This window comes from Electrophorus electricus, chromosome 2 (genome assembly GCF_013358815.1).
Source record: "Electrophorus electricus isolate fEleEle1 chromosome 2, fEleEle1.pri, whole genome shotgun sequence".
Classification (NCBI taxonomy): domain Eukaryota; kingdom Metazoa; phylum Chordata; class Actinopteri; order Gymnotiformes; family Gymnotidae; genus Electrophorus; species Electrophorus electricus.
In genome coordinates, this window is record NC_049536.1 from 33639867 (window position 1) to 33657436 (window position 17570).

At 44.5% G+C, this 17570-nt stretch overlaps 2 protein-coding genes across 5 annotated transcripts; both read left to right on the forward strand.

The window, feature by feature from the left end:
• Nucleotides 1-1396: 1396 nt before the first annotated feature.
• Nucleotides 1397-9427, forward strand: LOC113589376 (acetylcholine receptor subunit alpha). The gene is made up of 9 exons (XM_027028997.2): nt 1397-1614; nt 2533-2675; nt 2782-2826; nt 2932-3041; nt 3532-3727; nt 4103-4340; nt 6792-7015; nt 8159-8398; nt 8655-9427. Exons 1-9 carry the CDS (start codon nt 1569-1571, stop codon nt 8781-8783), a joined length of 1371 nt encoding a protein of 456 aa, XP_026884798.2. The 5' UTR covers nt 1397-1568; the 3' UTR covers nt 8784-9427.
• A 106-nt stretch (nt 9428-9533) lies between these two features.
• Nucleotides 9534-17390, forward strand: wipf1a (WAS/WASL interacting protein family, member 1a). Of its 4 annotated transcripts, XM_035535798.1 has the most exons (9): nt 9534-10250; nt 12729-12834; nt 13082-13211; nt 13496-13621; nt 13735-14073; nt 14185-14712; nt 14813-14974; nt 16749-16862; nt 17201-17390. In XM_035535798.1, the coding sequence occupies exons 2-9, from the start codon at nt 12787-12789 to the stop codon at nt 17251-17253; spliced, it is 1500 nt and encodes a 499-aa protein (XP_035391691.1). In that variant the 5' UTR covers nt 9534-10250; nt 12729-12786; the 3' UTR covers nt 17254-17390. The 4 variants fall into 4 exon arrangements, with proteins under 4 accessions (XP_035391691.1, XP_035391685.1, XP_026884808.2 ...); XM_035535792.1 differs by having other exon boundaries at nt 9534-10735; nt 13735-14712; XM_027029007.2 differs by having other exon boundaries at nt 13735-14712.
• Nucleotides 17391-17570: the final 180 nt, after the last annotated feature.

The window sequence follows — 17570 nt, forward strand, 5'->3', positions numbered from 1 at the left end:
AGTGATGTAGGTAATCTGGGCAGACACTATAACATGCAGAGATAGCAGAGGGGGGTGCATTGGACCTCTGGAAAGATCTCCAGCAGCTGTGTGTTTGTTTCCATGTTTGGACTGAGTTCTAAAGAGACCGTTAATCACGTGGAGGGCAGCCGAGATAAAGAGAGCAGGAGGGCAGGACTCCAGCAGAGCTCTGTGTGGATTGGTAATGGTAGCTTTCAGACCTGCTCTCTGCACACTCTTGGCATGGTGGGGCTTCCTAAATGGGGCTCTCCTCTACCTCTCCCACTCCTCTCGTCCTCTCAAGGTCGAACAGGTTTAATCCTGCCAGGCGGGACACGTGCAGAACTGGGATTCAAGTGGTCTGGGTTCAGTCTCTCTGTGTCTGTCTCTCTCTGTCTGTCTCTCTCTCGGTGGGTGTATCAGGGTGGGTGGGATACTGATCTCTCTTAATTCAGCAGTTGTCAGATCTGGCAGTTCTCTAAATAAGATGAATGGTCCAGGGGTATGGTGGGGGGATGGTGAAAAGAAACACAGTCTGCTGGAGCGGGGGGGTGGGGGGTGGGGTTCGGATTTCCAGCATGCACTAGGGTAGTGTGTACGACCAGGATGCAATAGCCAGTCTAGGCCCTCCAGAATGGCTAAGCGGAGAAAATACGCTTAAAGACTAAAAGCATATTGTGAGTCAGAACGGACATGTTTCTGACTCTTACAGGAAGGCGTGATCTGTGGTATCGGGTTGTTTGTGGGGTTAAAGGGCATTCGAACTGCAGGTGGGTTCAGGCTGTGGAAGGTGGAGGATGTGGGAACAGCAGGTGGGGGAAGGTGGAACGCTGCAGAAGGCTGCAGTAATGTCGTGCTCAGCCATCTGGAACGGGCGAACCCCGAGCGTTGGTCTCGCCACCAGCGGCTTGTGAAATGACAGAGCAGGGCCCTTTAATATAAAATCTCCATGCATGAAAGCACCTTTGGGCACAGTGAATGATGCCCTTTTACAGTCTTCGCCCAAAATACTTACGCATTTCTCCGTTGTGTCAGTAAAGCTTATCTGAAAGAACCGATATGGTACAGGCTTCCAAAAACCACTGATCAGAGACTGCTTAAAGCAGGACAGAGAGCAAAAAACAAACCCCTGGTGTATGTTGTCCACGTGCCAAATGACTGGTGTTTAACCAGATAGTTTTTTCGTTGTTCTTCGGCATCTATTATTAAAACAAGTTTAAGCTCAAAATGTATAAATGAATAAATGTAGTGATTTAACTTGTTGAAATATCAGTATTCTGTTACATTATGTTTATGCTGTGTGTGTGTGTGTGTGTGTGTGTGTGTGTGTGTGTTAACTGAGGAAGAGTACATGGATTAGAGCAGAGTTTGTCTCTGGTTTCATGCGTTACGTGGTTGAGGAGTTTGAGTTCACTGAGAGTGGGAGAGGCAGACAGCTCCACTCAGACCAAAGCCACTCACAGCAGATACGAATAACGGAGGCTTTCTGAACCATAACCGTTTTTCATCCGCTTTCTCCATATAAAAGAGGAAATTGATTTTTCTTTGTAGACACCAGTGCCGGCAACATGAAGTGGTTTCCGTTGCTCTCCTGGATCCTGTTTCTCTTTGCAGGTACAGGTTTTGGCTTCCGTTTTTGTCAGTAAAAAAATCAAATGACGATTATTATTATGATAGTGTCAGTACTACTGTGTTTCTAGTTCTTTCTGATTAATAGGATCCAGTTAGTGTCGCTCCTGAATAGTTGTATATCTCCAATGCTAGAGCTAATGTAAGTGTGAAGAACATAAACTAGGAGCTTGAGAAGCAGTTTTAATAATTGTTTATAGAGTGTGAGATGAAATATACCATTTGTTTTTAAACTGCACAAAGCATTGATTTGATTGACAGCTCCAGATGTCCAAGTGACCCCTGGCAACTTTATTATTACCCCTTTGGACATTATTGTACATTTACTGATTGAGAAGACGGAACATTGTAAATGAAGATCTATACTGATGAAGAGCCAAATCTCTAAGATAAACATTTATTATGTGCTGCATATTTGGACCAAATAATCTGCTGGCGGAAGTAGAAATAAGGCCTTCCATGGCACGTAAAGGCTGTGAAGCTCTGCTATGACATGCCATCGAATGTTAAACTTGGAATGGAATTGGGATCGCCTTTCCGGTAACGCTAGCCGTCATGGAAATTTGACCCAAGGCACCTCGATTCATGTCCAGCAGTGTGAGAACGTCTGCTGCCAGAACACCACGTCACAACCCCATGGCTCGCTGCCGGCTTGTTTACAGGAGCCGCAGCACCACCACCACCTAACGTTTCATTTTAGTCTGTACAGTGAGAACAGACTTAACCACTTAGCGTACCTCTTGATAAGGGAATTCTTTAGTTGCTTGATTCTGGAAAGCTTCTAACAGAGCATGATCTCAAGTGGATCACCTGAAGAATGGGATGTAGCAACAGTATTAAGCAGAAAGGTGTTTGGGCGCCTTTTTGGGTGGCTGTACATCAACTGTGTTTTGTGTTGAGCAGGAGTTTCCTGGGGCTCTGAGGATGAGACCCGGCTGGTTAAAAATCTCTTCAGTGGGTATAATAAAGTGGTCAGACCTGTCAATCACTTTAAGGATGCCGTGGTGGTCACTGTCGGACTGCAACTAATCCAGCTGATCAGTGTGGTAGGATTTGCTGTCTATAGTCAGTCTGCAACAGCTCCCTTCTCTGTTCAAATGCCGGAGGTCAGTATCAAAGGTTTTACATTTTCGGCTGTGTGTTCTTCGACAGGATGAAGTCAACCAGATTGTCACAAGCAACGTTCGCCTGAAACAGGTACTCAAAAAACGAACATATAAAAATATTTCAGTCTCTCTTCAAAGACTTGTGGGTATTTGTTTTGGTGAACATCATTAAGCGACCCACTACTTTGTCTCTTAGCAATGGAAAGATGTGAACCTGCAGTGGAACCCAGAGGATTACGGCGGGATTAAGAAGGTCCGCGTTCCATCCTCGGATATCTGGAGACCCGACCTCGTCCTCTACAACAAGTATCACACTGCTACTTTTTAAAATTCCTGCTGCTTTTTTTTTTCTTCTGCGTCTGAACACACGCATGCAACAGGAGCTGACCCACACGCTCACTTCAAAGCGGTGTGATCGCCGCGCTGGCGTGGACTTGCGGCGTGTTTATGTGGTGTGTGTGTGTGTGTGGCGGGGGCAGAGAATCCAGAACCAGCACTTGCACTTCATCAACCTAAATCTGGACTTCTCACTCCCAGCAATAAGATACTTTTAAACACATGCACACACTCTCTCTCACACACACACTCCCCTACGCACCCGCGCTCATGCACTCGTACACCGGACTCTAGGTGGCCTTATCCACGCCTCTTTATCCTCCTCGCACTCCTCACCACTCCCCACTGACGCCGTTGCACTGCGGTGTGTTGTGTCTGTTTTTGAATGGGAAGTTATGGCTTGATTCTGTTGCCTCTGACCTCACAGTTCTCTGATCTCTGCCTCCCCGTGTTTGTACAGTGCCGACGGAGACTTTGCGATTGTGCACGAGACCAAAGTTCTGCTGGATCACACAGGAATGATCACGTGGAACCCTCCAGCCATCTTCAAGAGCTACTGTGAGATCATTGTGCTCCACTTCCCTTTCGACCTTCAGAACTGCAGCATGAAACTGGGCACATGGACCTTCGATGGCAACCTGGTGGTCATCAACCCTGTAATAACCCCTTCATCACTTAACAACTGTTCACCGGTGCACTGTGGTCTGACAGTGCAGTGAAAGATCTGTAAAAAGGCTAAATGAACTCGGAGAACTTAGGCACACTTAGAAAATTTCACACACCCCTCTGAGAGCATGTTTGCATTTTAATGTAACCGTTGAAATCTGTGAAACCTATGAATCCACATTCAGCTTGAAATTAACATAAAAGTTTCAGCTTCCTCTTACCTGATGCGAGGACAGCTGCATGTCCACTGAGGATCGCTCTGACGTCTTATCAAATTAAAGTGAAGTTTGATCAAATCTCTTCACAGCCCACGTCAGTTCCTCGTCCCCTTATGTGCACGATCCTTCTCTCTGCCTCTCCATTAGGACAGCGACCGACCAGACTTGAGTAACTTCATGGAGAGCGGCGAGTGGGTGATGAAGGATTACAGGAACTGGAAGCACTGGGTGTATTACGCATGCTGCCCCGACACACCCTACCTGGACATCACCTACCACTTCCTGATGCTGAGGCTCCCCCTCTACTTCATCGTGAATGTGATCATCCCCTGCATTCTCTTCTCCTTCCTCACCGGCCTGGTCTTCTACCTGCCCACCGACTCCGGTAGGGAGAGAACGCTCAGCCTGTGTGTGGCTGGGGGGGAGGACGGACAGGTGGTAGTGGCAGTGGTAGCTCAGTGCTTAAGGTACGTGACTTGTAATCGGAAGGTTGTTGGTTCAAGCCCCACCAATGCCAGGTTGCCACTGTTGGGACCCCTGAGTAAGACCCGTAACCCTCAATTGCTCAAGCTGTTCTCAGTCATAGTTGTAAGCCTCTTTGCATAAAAGCGTCAGTTAAAATGCCATAAAAACGGGTGGACAGGAAGGAAGGGGTGGTGGAAAAGAGACGGCATGGATGCTCCGCCAAGGTGGCTGGATGAATGGGTAGACCCATGAAATGGGGAGTGTGTTGTTGCTAGATTTTCCTAAATTCAAGACTGTTTACTCAATACACACTAAATAGAAATAAAGATGCAGACTCTGGAATTAATTGAAGAGAAGAGCTGGTCCCATCTTTATACTGAGCTCAATGTCACAAACGAGGCATTGTCCGGAGAATGTCTAACAGTCTCAGGTGGGCACACTTTTTAGACATTTTCTTCATAACCATGTTTATGTTTTCATAAAAACTTGTCCCGGTTCCACTATTTTTCTCCAAACCATACATTATTCAATGTATGCAAATTGATATTCAATACTTACACCAACTGGTTCTTGGTACCATTAGGTTCATCCTGAACTACTTTTACTTTTTTAAAAGGTGGTCATATTCTATATCACCGGCTACCCATATTGTTTCTTGGTGCTTGAGCGGGCTGTCCTGTCCTTGAATCAAGGCTCCCTCCTCGACTGAGGCCCCTAGAGGCCTGTCAGAGGCCTCCTGACGATTTATGCTGAAACCTACAGAGGCCTTTCCTGCATGAAGCCAGTTTGCTCTGGACCATCCATATTTTTCTGTTTACAATATCATTTTATTATCTCAAGTGGAAGAGTGGATGAATTGGTAAACTTGTGGAGGGATGAATGGGTGAATAGGTAAACCTGTGGAGAGATAAATGGATGAATACATTCTATGTTCCTTGTGCGGCTTCTTCAGACTAAATGCATTTGTGACTGAGATTGTCTCGTGTTGAAGAGGTTTCCTGTGACATTAGTGTGTGTGTATATGTGTGTGTCTGTGGCGCGGATGGGTTTGACTGTGTCTCAGTCTCTCTCATTAGGCTCTGTTCTCACCATGTCTGCCAGTCTGATTCTAATGTATTATACATCACATATCACACACACATCTCTCTCTCTCTCTCTCTCTCTCTCTCTCTGTTTCTCTCTCTGCACTTCCACACCACTAAGTGCTTTTAATGTGATTTAGTGAGAGAAACAGTCTGGTGTAATAATGCCATAGTAATCGTTTTTCCATGTGGCCCAGTTGCTATATTCTTCATACAGAATATTTGTGTGCCTGTATTTTTGGTAACCTCCCTGCATGGAGCAATACGAAATGGCTGGAAAAAACCTCGTCTGTGCCAGTCTGTACCTTCTGTAGTCAGCCAGTCTGTGTTTAGGGTATGTAGCAGCTCTACTGAGAGGGTGCCGTGCTGGCGTCTGTATCGATCCATCACTTTGAGCAGTGGCAGGGCGTTGAACTTGCCCTGTTCGGTGGCGCGTGCTAAAGGCTAAAGGCGCTATCTCCAGAGTCAGCACCCAGCACCTGCCTGGTAATATCTCAGGATACGAGGATCCCCAAGTGTGGTGTTGGGGCCAAGGGCCACTTGCTTTCCACAGTGTTGTAATGGTTTGCTGTGCTCCCACTGTGAGGGTTTGAATGGTGTTACATCGACACACCACGCTGACAGATTTTGTTGCTGGTGGGGGATTTGGTCGCAACGCAGTCTTAAGCATATAAGGGAAATGGGGCTTCCACAGTACCAGTATCCGGCATGGATTAGTATGTTAACTGAAACTTTAAGGCATTGTGACTTATACTCTGGTATACAGAGTTCCTGTTTTACACCAGTTCCATGTACATGATCACTGTGCAGTACTCACCGGCACACAAATGAAACCTGCTCTATATTTATAAGGACATGCGCCCACGTTACACCACGGCAGCGTTTCTTTTACATGCAAAAGCCCTAAAAAATAGAGAACGGCATAAACATACATTTAAAACCTTTCCTGGTGTCAGCGTCCTCGACACGTTCGTGTGTGTGTGTTGTCCATTGGAGTACAGCTGTGCGTATGAATGAGCCCATGCAATGCTAATATAGCTCTGTCAAACCAACAGTGTCCTTCACCCTGACCTTAAGACTTAGCATAGGGCGTGAACACAGGAGGTTATATATAAGCTGATCTGGGAGAAAATTGAGTTTAGGGGCCTGTTGTACACATTTAGCCTATCTCCTGATAATAAACTTTAACAAGACAGCTGAAGTATGTGTAATAGGATCTTGCATTTCTTCTGCCTTCAATTCATGTATTCAGAAAATGTGTGTGCGTGTGTGTGTGCGTGCGTGCGTAGGTGAGAAGATGACGCTCAGTATCTCGGTCCTGTTGTCTCTGACGGTGTTCTTGCTGGTGATCGTCGAGCTGATCCCCTCCACCTCCAGTGCCGTCCCACTCATTGGCAAATACATGCTCTTCACCATGATCTTCGTCATCGCCTCCATCATCATCACAGTCGTCGTCATAAACACACACCACCGCTCCCCCAGCACACACACCATGCCGGCGTGGGTCCGTAAGGTGGGTACAGTAGACATACACCAGCCTCTCACTGCCAAGTGAGGCACACTGCATGCAGTCTTTGGACTATTACTGTACGTGATTTTGGTGTTTATTCTCTAGCGTCTGTGCAGTCTGATAATCCAACGAGACAAACCAAGCAAAGCTTACAGTGGCCTTTCATGTTGCCACTTCCCTTCTGTGCAGAGCATTGATTCAGACTTATGCTATGTTTACCAATAAATATGTGTATGTTTATACTACAGCACTGTTATTCTTAATGTTCACCAGCCTTACCTGGTGCTGCCACCTAGTGGTGGGAGCAGTATATTATCCATATCCATGTTAGGTCCTCATGGTGGCCTCATTTCATGCACTGTTTGTGTATGTATGTGAATATATCCTAAATCTTACCATGAAATAAATAATAATAAAATCTCCCAAACCACCGTCATTTACCACCTACGTAACCACATGCTGTTTGGGAAGATTTCCAGAACAAATTCTTTGCTCTCAAGGACCAACCAACTCAAGCGCCTACAGTTTACCAGACATTACTACCACACATGAGATAAGACCAAAATAACGCTTTATGGAAACAAACACCAGAGGCAGGTTTGACATGGGGAACAGTTCAGACAACAGAGAGCTGAAGTTCTATGACTCTCACGACCTCGTGGCTCTCACTCTGACACACACCAACAACTCAATATATCTTGAGACCTTGTACAGATGTTTGTGTGCCCTTACTGTCTAGTCGGTTAGGCACAGGTGAAGTGGAGAATTAACCGAAGTGAGTTGCATCAAAGTGCAGTGGCGAGTGTCATGACAAAGAGTCCGACTACTTATGTAAAATGGGATATTTCAATCTTTCTTTTTTGCTCAATTTGAACAATTTTTGCTTTTGTGGTTGTGGTGTATTGGATGTAGATAAGACAATCATCTGATTTTATTTTCAGATGAGTGTGAAGCATGCCAAAATGTGGAAAATGCATGCACACACAAATATATACAAATGATGCCATGCCAACACCATCCTTCCTCTTCAATGTACAATAGTCTTTGCTTATAATAACATTTCCAAATAAATGACTGAGCAAATAAATATGTACAGAAATGATCTATCACACATTTATCAGATCTTTCTTGTTTTTCCTGAACCAGGTTTTCATTGAGACCGTACCCCACCTGATGTTCTTCTCTTCTATGAAGAGGCCATGTGTGGAGAAAAACACCAATAACATTTTGGCCATTGACCTGGACATCTCAGACATTTCGGGCAAGCCCATGCCCACGAGTGTGCCCTACCAGTCACCCATGGCCAAACACCCGGAGGTGCGGAGTGCCATAGAGGGTGTCAAATACATCGCGGAGACTATGAAGTCGGACGAGGAGTCTAACAATGTAAGACCATTAACATTTGCTTCCTTTAATGGAAGTTCCACACAATGACCTAATGGTTAAACCTTTTTATTGGACGTAAACTCCTCAATCTGAAAATTGGCTCAAATAATCAGTAATAATCAGATTATCAAATTTTCAAACTCGTTAAATAATTTCCCACACAGTAATCCCTCTTGTCCTCTCTCTCTCTCTCTCTCTCTCTCTCTCTCTCTCTCTCTCTCTCTCTCTCTCTCTCTCTCTCTCTCTTTCTCTCTAGGCTTGTGAGGAGTGGAAATTTGTTGCCATGGTTTTGGATTACATTCTGCTCTGTGTGTTCATGGCAGTGTGCATAATTGGAACCATAGCTGTGTTTGCTGGGCGACTTATTGAGCTCAGTATGTTGTAACATGGTTAAAAGGATTCTGACATCATTTTGGACATACTGGAGGGCTAAATATACCTGGAAATGAAGTGCTGTGGCACCCCAGTGCATAAATGTTTGCTGCATAATAGTCACTTGACCATACTTTTTTTTTTTAAATTAACTTGTCATGCCTCAGTGTGTATAGTGACTAAACGTAGGGTTAGAAATGTATTGAGTGTTGTAAGACTGTTGTATTTATCTCTTAACTGTAATTTATTACAAAATTTATACAGCTTTATGTGTTTTAGTTGCAGAATAATAGTAAATGAGTTTGTTCCAAATGGCCTTAGATCTATTGCTCTAGATTTTCTTTTTTTCTTTCTTTTAAATTATTTTCATAAGGTTTGCAGTAGAGAAGTAATGATATCAATACAACATTAAAATCCAGAAGAAATTAACGTTCAATACAGCATATTAAAATGTAATATTGTATTGTTCACATTCCCCTCTTTTAAGGGCCTTGGATGTCTGCGTGAAAACATCTGCCAAAACCAGGCACGTAAACAGACTTTATCTGAAATTGCTTATAAATTCCAGGATTCGTGGCTTTTGGGATTTAACACATAAAATATTAATATCGTGTTGCACAAGATATCCTAAACAATAAACCTAACATTGTTATCATAGCACCCTTGATTTGTTTTGTTCCACCCTTGATTTCAGTATCGTACTGACCCGTTTATAGCATATTATATTACCATACGTGGACTCCTCTTAACATGACTGTCCTGCTCTCTAGCTGACTGATAGACCTTCCTAAAGCTAAAGACGTCATACAAACCCACCTGTGACGAGGAAGCAGACTTCAGGCTGCTGTCCCGGATTCGTTTGTCTCTCTTGATATGCGCAGCTGATTATAAGACAAGTATCAGATATGGACTGAAGAACGCCTTGCATGTTAACATAAAGGTGATGGGTTTTAAATACTACTGAGTCGAAATCAGGCTTCCTCTGCCGTGAAATGGTATTATGCTCGCGTGAGTCTGTAATGTATGGCATAGTGGTTTGTCTCTAAATATCCTCCATGCTTGGCCCATCAACGACAGCACAATACTCCACCAGCCACAGGTCCATACTAAAATGCAACGTAAGGTAGCAATGCGATGCATTCAACACAACGGTTCGTTTTTAGTCCGGTTTTTCATGCATTACTCATTATATAACACCCCCCAAAAACAGGCTCTTGAAAGACACAACACCTTATTTGTCTCTGACTGTACCGGTCACTCAGTTCTGCTTTCCACTAGTGTACTTAGCACGAGTTCAAAAGTCCCGTAGTGACAGTAGCGGCTGCACATGGTAGCGCGTGCGGCAGCGCTCATTTGCGTGTTGTGCACGGCTACGCACGTCCTTGCTGTGAGATCCGATTTGTCTGCGGCGCTCGAGAGGAAGTGCAGTGCCACGTCCCGTGCAGCTGCACTTGTGGGTCCTCTACGGCGTCATTCTAGGGTGAGTCCTGCTTACATGGATAAACTGAGGGAGAGTGATGAGGGAGTAGGGCAGAGCAGGAAAAAGGGAACCTAGGGAGGGTGCAGGGGCTGTTGTTGAAGGTCAGAGTTTGTGGGTTTTTTATGCGATGGTGGTTGGGTTGCTTTCTGGCTCTAACAGAGAGGAAACTCAGAGAAGGAAACATGACTGACTGTCCTACATTCTCAGAAAGATTGCACGGTGCCCCCTGTAACCTGTTTTCTTAATTTCTCTTTTTAAATATGATCTCAGTCTACAACGTGCTTGAGTGGCATCATCTAAAATAGTTTGATGCCTAAAATAAATATGAAGCATACAAGATCAAAGGGCATGGAAAAAACCGTTTTTTTTTTCAGTAGTTGAATAACGACATTTTATGCTCATTTAACTCTCAAGCCTATCGTATGTTAGCACTTTTTTATCTTTACGTTACTGAAAACCAAAGAGCTACTGATTGCCTTGATCAGGTAGGTGTCAGCAGATATTGACCTTTCATGGTGTTGTGGTAAATGATTGTTTGTGCCTTCTTTCCTTGTGCTTTTCAAACTTCCAGACTACAAAGGTGTCGGTTTGCATTTTTCATTACAGCTTAACTTCTGTGTTGAATTGTGGCCAACAGCTCTGATAAGATACCTGCCTGGTGATGAATTCGAATTCTCACCTTAAACTGAAAGTAAAGCTGCTGTGTTAAGATATGATTTTTCTTGTCTGTTCTTGTTTGTCTTTCTTTCTATGTCTGTGTCTATGATTCTGGTGGTGATTGGTTTGTTCCACTTTTTTAGAAGCAGTCCTAAAACAAGGCAGAAACTTGTACTGTGATTAACGTTGATCAAGAAAACAATCATTTGCACTCTGGCAATGTAGATTTGGAGAGTTTGGAGGTAGAATATTTCAGTGCACAATACGTATTCGGCCTCACGGGTCCACGTGCAGACCCCGCTCACCGAGCTCTTGTGCATCTCACCTTCGGGAGTAGCCTAGCCTGAGTCAGTACCTACAGAGGAAATGGGGGGCACACTTTTCTGAGAGTGCGAGAGACTGAAATTGGGGCTGGTGCACAATCCAGGAAGCTCAACACAGTCCTACAGCAGATGCAAACACCAATGCTTTCTTCATCCAGGCGGTTTCACTGATGAGCAATCATAGTGAGAGCATGAAACACTTGGTACTTCTGCACTACTGGCGACAGACCTAACGTCCGGTGAGAAGTGCAAGCTTCACTCTATGAGAACTGAATATGCTCCACATCTACTATATATGGGCAACACTTATTTATGCTAATTATCAAGCCAGGTTCCACTTAATAGGAAAGACCCAGAAACATAGCAGTTGTGTGTAGATCGATGGTATATATCTTGTTAGTAAATACAAACTTGTTATAATTTTGATACACAGATACATTTTGTGTCAGACACAACCAGATATGCATAATAAACACACAGGCTATAAGCACGTTTGTGTGGGTTTCTGAGTTTTTGAGCAGCAGAGCAGAGGTGGCTCTGCTGGTCGCCTGTAGGTCATGAATTACTGCAGTCTGACATGGAGACAAGGCAGTGTGGGCTCAGCATGCCAAATCAAAGAGACCTGACCCACAATGCACCAAACAAACAAACAAACCCACAACAAAACAGCAGGACGTACTCTTTGTTCAGATCAAAGTGACAATGCATGCAGGTTATTGGGTCACGGCTGTTGTCCTGACGTGAGCCTTGTAGAGAGGTGTGCAGGAGTGCAAGGAATATATCTGTCATGTAAAGAGAGAGAGAGAGCCACTGCTGATGGTGCATGTTTAATTGCGGCGGACATGGTGGAGCTCTCATAAGTGTCATGCTGAGTGCAGGGATGAAAACAACGTGAGTGTTTTTTAAAGAGAAGAAGCAGTCAGTCACTTTAGCTTCCTGGTTTGCTAGCATGCTTGTCAGTGTTAATCAGTTCCACCAAAATTAATAAATTAGCTTTATAAATTTGATGTGTGTGTGGTTTTTTTTGTTTTGTTTGTGTGTATGTGTGTGTGTGTGTGCGTGTGTGTGTGCGTGTGTGTGTGTTTGTCTGTCGGACTATACTCTAACATATGTCACACATATCTGTGTCTCTTTCTCTCTCTCTCTCTCTCTGTGTGTGTGTGTGTGTGTGTGTGTGTGTGCGCGCGCGTGTGCGTGTGTGTGCGTGTGTCTGTCGGACTATACTCTAACATATGTCACACATATCTGTCTCTGTCTCTCTCTCTCTCTCTCTCTCTCTCTGTGTGTGTGTGTATGTATGTGTGCGTGTGTGTGTGTGTGCGTGCGTGTGTGTGTGTGTGTGTGTGTGTATGTGTGTGTGTGTGTGTGTGTGTGTGTGTGTGTGTGTGTGCGTGTGTGCGTGTGTGTGTGTGTGCGTGTGTGTGTGTGTGTGTGTGTGTGTGTGTGTGTGTGTGTGTGCGCTGCGTCCTCTCTCTGTGTTTTCTCTCCCTCTGTATAGGTGTGCATGGTCATTCACATCAGCTCTGAGGTGAGACAAAGGATATTAGGAAGACAATATGCCTGGTCCTCCTCCACCACCACCTCCTCCTCCAACATTCTCTTTGGTAAGAAATGTGGCGACTTAAGACATAAACATTTCTTATGCGATGTAAAGACTAATTCATTAGCACGATGTAATATACACTACATTTCATCATCATATTACAACACAGTCTCTGGTGAGCTGTTCCTCTACAGGCTACCGCTTGCTCACTGTGGCGTAATAATGACCCGAGAGCGCCACCTGGTGGTAAGGCGTTTTACTGCATGACTGGTGTACTGTCTTAGTGTCATGCACTGAATGGTTTTCAGGCAAACACAGAGAAACCGTCCCTGAGTAAGAATGAGCAACACGGAAGGAATGCATTACTGTCCGATATCAACAAAGGCACACGCCTTAAGAAAGCTGTCACCAATGACCGCAGCGCCCCAGTACTTGATAGTGAGTGACCTTTGCACACGGTCTTTATACTGTAATGCAACTTTGACAACTACAAAGAAACATTTAGTCCATTAAAACATTAACAGAAATACTTAGTGTTCCATGGTTTCGAAATACTGAAAAAATTATGTTTGATTCAGCTTTATCTGGTTATTGTTGGTCAATTCTATTTTGTTGTCTTTTGCAGTAACATTTTCAGTGTGTTATAACGCAAGAGTTACACTTGATTTATAATAATATAATAATATTATAATATAAGATATGTGGAATATAATATTCCGCAGAACCCAAGGGAGGTGGAGCTACTGGTGGAGGTGGAGGTGGGGGTGGCACAGCTCCAGGTGGTCTAGGTGGACTGTTCCAGGGTGGGATGCCAAAACTAAGGTCCCCAGGAAACAGAGACAGTCCTGGTAATTATCATTTTGTTTCTTAATAAGCAATCAAACAAACATTTGGGCAGTTCAAATTGTGTCCAGTTTCATATGTTCTTCACTGAGTCATTAGCATTCATATCTTTAAACAGCTAGGCCCCCTATGCCACCCACTGGTGGGAGGTTCCCAGCCCAGAGTGCTGGCACTCCTCCTCGCCATCCAGACACCCCTCCTGCACGAGGTACCCTTGGAAGGGGTAGTGTGCCACCGGTGTCCCCCACCATGCGCAGTTCGCCAAGCAGTGGCCCTCCGCCTTTACCGGGAGGTAGACACCTAAGCTCCTCACCTTCTGCACAGACCACCCCACCAAGCCGACGCCCCAGCCTTCCTCCGAGTGGCCCATCTCGCCGCCAAACGTCTTTACCGTCACCACCCGTTCCATCCAGTTCCCGCTCACCCATGCTGCACAGAAGTCCATCTGCGTCGTCAGATGATTTCCCCCCTCCACCACCACCCAGTGGAGGAAGTAGGGGATCGTTTCCTCCGCCTCCTGTTCCCTCCAGTGGTCGTCCACCGCTTCCCACAATTCCCTCGGCATCAGATGATTTCCCCCCTCCACCACCACCCAGTGGAGGAAGTAGGGGATCGTTTCCTCCGCCTCCTGTTCCCTCCAGTGGTCGTCCACCGCTTCCCACAATTCCCTCGGCATCAGATGATTTCCCCCCTCCACCACCACCCAGTGGAGGAAGTAGGGGATCGTTTCCTCCGCCTCCTGTTCCCTCCAGTGGTCGTCCACCGCTTCCCACAATTCCCTCGGCATCAGATGATTTCCCCCCTCCACCACCACCCAGTGGAGGAAGTAGGGGATCGTTTTCTCGTGAAGGACCTCCACCACCACCACCTCCATTTGGAAATAAACCACCGACCCCCCCAGTGGCAAGACCTTTAAGTAACCCTCCACCAGCACTGCCTTCAGGAAGAGCAGACCTGCCTCCACTGCCCCCCACACCACGGGAGGAGTTGACCAACAGAACACCACCTAACCCACGCTCAGGGAGCTCTGGACCCCCACCACCCCCACCCACTTCAAGACCACCACAATCAGGAACAGGAAGACAAATGCGATCTGGTATGTCCTTGGCCAGAAAACAGGATGAATTTAATTATTTTCTGTTTGCAATAATGTTACAATGCGGTTTGATGTGGCACTTTTGAATCTCCTCCTGTAGGTTCTCTTCCACCTCCTCCTCCTCCTGCTTCTCGTCAAGGAGGTGGTGGAGGAGCTGGCCGACCTCCTCCACCCCCAGACAGGTCTGGGCCCGGGGGCTTCCCTCCCCAACCTTGTCCTACAATGGACAATGGCTACCAGAGCTACCCTCAGCGCAGCTTCGGTAAGGCCCCCACACCGCCCACGACAAGAAGCGTTCAGAAAACCTGATGGGTCACCAGCTAATAAAACTTGTTTTTAACGATAACAGTGCTAAGCTTTTCATTGTGAGTCCAAGTTCTCAAAGTTCGTTAACTAGAAAATATGAAACAACCTGACAAGGTACATTAATGAAATAGCAGTGCTGCAAATAACATTTAAATGAAAAAGAGTAAAAATAACAATACAATCTATAAGTACCTATGCAACCTGCATTTCTAGTGTTTTCCTGACCAATAGAATTGCAGGTTATCCTAAAGATTACCAACAGGCCTGCTTCTACTGAGTGAAGCATTCAAAATGGCCTATAACACCTGGGTAAAACAGATATGACAGAGCTAGGTCATCAAGGGCTTTGAAAGTCAGAAGTGAGACTTTGCAGTGTATTTTAGTGTTAAAATACTTACATTGAAATTAGTGGTGTGTGTAAAGCAAACTTTACTAGTTGTAGCTATACCTAGGGCTCTCCACAGAGCTGTACCTGCTAATCAATGTACTTGCAGGTGTGTCATGTGTTCAGGTGTGTCATGAGTTAATTTTGAATAAGTATCATGTATATGGCAAGAAATGTATTAGATCCAGGTTATGAAAGCAGTTGTTTACCTTCCGATGTCGCTCCTTGCCAGAGCATGTTTCCACCTCCGAGAACTAAAGTCTCAAACAGCGGTACGATAGCAAGAATGTCTGTCTGAATGTAATCCTACACTGTACTATATAGAAGTATCTGTGTGGGGATTAGTAAATGAGTAAACGTGTAGACCATTTCAGACACAGCCTTTGACTTTCTCAGGGCCGAACCTCATATGCCGCCAAAGAAAATTGAATGAGACCAAAGTAACTTGCAACTTGCTTATTAATGCAGATTGAAATACTCTGATCACCACTTCAAAGCCCATGTGTAGTCTTGAGTAGTCTGATGCTAAATAATTACATTTTGTCATAATGTGAGGCTGTTGTGGGTCTGAATCTAATCCTCTTGACCACTGTGAAACCTGCACTGAGTAGGAAATCTTTTCAGCCAGTTAATAAGATGTAGAGATTCAGTGTTGCCCTGTTACCACAGGGGGATTTTACACTATGATTGAATGTGATTATGTTCTTTATTTTGTCATAATCATATGATTATGTTCTTTGTTTCATAAATGGTAACTAAGCAATAGTTTCACAGCATTTAGCTGACACTGTTATCCAAAGCAACTTACAATTATGACTGAGTACAACTTGAGGGTTAAGGGTCTTGCTCAGGGGCCCAACAGTGGCAACTTGGCAGTAGTGGGGCTTGAACCAGCAACCTTCCAATTACAAGTCATGTACCTTAATGTCTGTGTAATACACAGTCAGTAAGAGCTTGATGATGGCATTTCATTGATGAATTCCTCAAAAACATGGGAATGAGTATAAATGTGTCTATGGAAGCACTAATTTAGCTATTTGTTACAACTACACCCTACAACATGGCTGTTAATTCAAACAAGATGTTTTTCAGCGTGACAGTCTAATTCAATTAAGTGGTTGCACAAATGCATTTGTAAATACCCATGTTATTAATCCAGTGAACTTCATTAGCTATATCATATAAATTCCTAATATAAATTCCTTTATAACAGGGACAGTCTGTCCCCCTTTATAACAGGGATGAACTTACTCCCGTTATTTCATAAAGATGCAATATAGCAGGCTGATTATCCTTGACATTGATACAACCCACAGAGCAGTTCACACTTTTTCTTTCTTTTCAGATGAGTGGGAGATGAAGTTTTCTTTCCATCCCATATCAGACTTGCCTCCTCCGGAGCCTTACATTGCTTTCCCTAAGATGTACCCCAGCAAGTCCGGTAAGGACGAAGGGAAAGGTAAAGTGCAGGGAAGATGCTGTGAGATCCATTCTGCTGTATGGCTGCTGTGGTGTTTATGTGCTCATCTGTGCTCATAAGGGAGGTTTTGACCTCAACCCGAGAGTACAACATCAGGGTGGGAGTTACAGTAACCCACCGGCGTTACATTCAGATCCTTATCTAGCACAGGCTGTTCTGGTTTGTCTGCGAGTTCTTAATTTAGAAAGTTAGAACTTCCCTTAAATGTATAAAGTCACTTAAGCTTAGATGTTTACCTGGTTTTTCACGACAACTGAGGTGTGGTCAAAGTAACCAAAAACAACAGTATGTAACTTTGTGTTCTGTGTTTCCTGCAGGTTCCCTGCAGAAGGAAAGAGGTGCTCCACCACTGCCTCCCATACCCAGATGAATGCAAATGTGGTCGTACCACTGCAATAATACTGGGACAGTTTTGATTTGTTAAGCACAGCATCAAAACATTTTTGCTAACTATACAATCATTTTTTAAATGTTTGCTGATTTGTTTCCATTCAATTTCTCTAACTCTCACTCACTCACTCACACACACACACACACACACACACACACACACACACACACACACACACACACACACACACACACACACACACAAAATAAATAAGACAGCAAATCATAATAGTATTTTGCATATTGTCAATGGCTAGGCCTATAACAGTGCAAAAATATATTTTTAAAGATACTTAG

Bases quoted from the DNA above. Each gene is read 5' to 3' on its own strand.
- LOC113589376 (XM_027028997.2), top strand. From the start codon at position 1,569: ATGAAGTGGTTTCCGTTGCTCTCCTGGATCCTGTTTCTCTTTGCAG. The intron at 3,042-3,531 runs GTATCACACTGC...GTGTTTGTACAG, and splicing joins GACCTCGTCCTCTACAACAA to TGCCGACGGAGACTTTGCGA. The intron at 7,016-8,158 runs GTGGGTACAGTA...TTCCTGAACCAG, and splicing joins TGCCGGCGTGGGTCCGTAAG to GTTTTCATTGAGACCGTACC.
- wipf1a (XM_035535792.1), top strand. From the start codon at position 12,787: ATGCCTGGTCCTCCTCCACCACCACCTCCTCCTCCAACATTCTCTTTG. The intron at 14,713-14,812 runs GTATGTCCTTGG...CTCCTCCTGTAG, and splicing joins AGGAAGACAAATGCGATCTG to GTTCTCTTCCACCTCCTCCT. The intron at 14,975-16,748 runs GTAAGGCCCCCA...CTTTCTTTTCAG, and splicing joins CTACCCTCAGCGCAGCTTCG to ATGAGTGGGAGATGAAGTTT.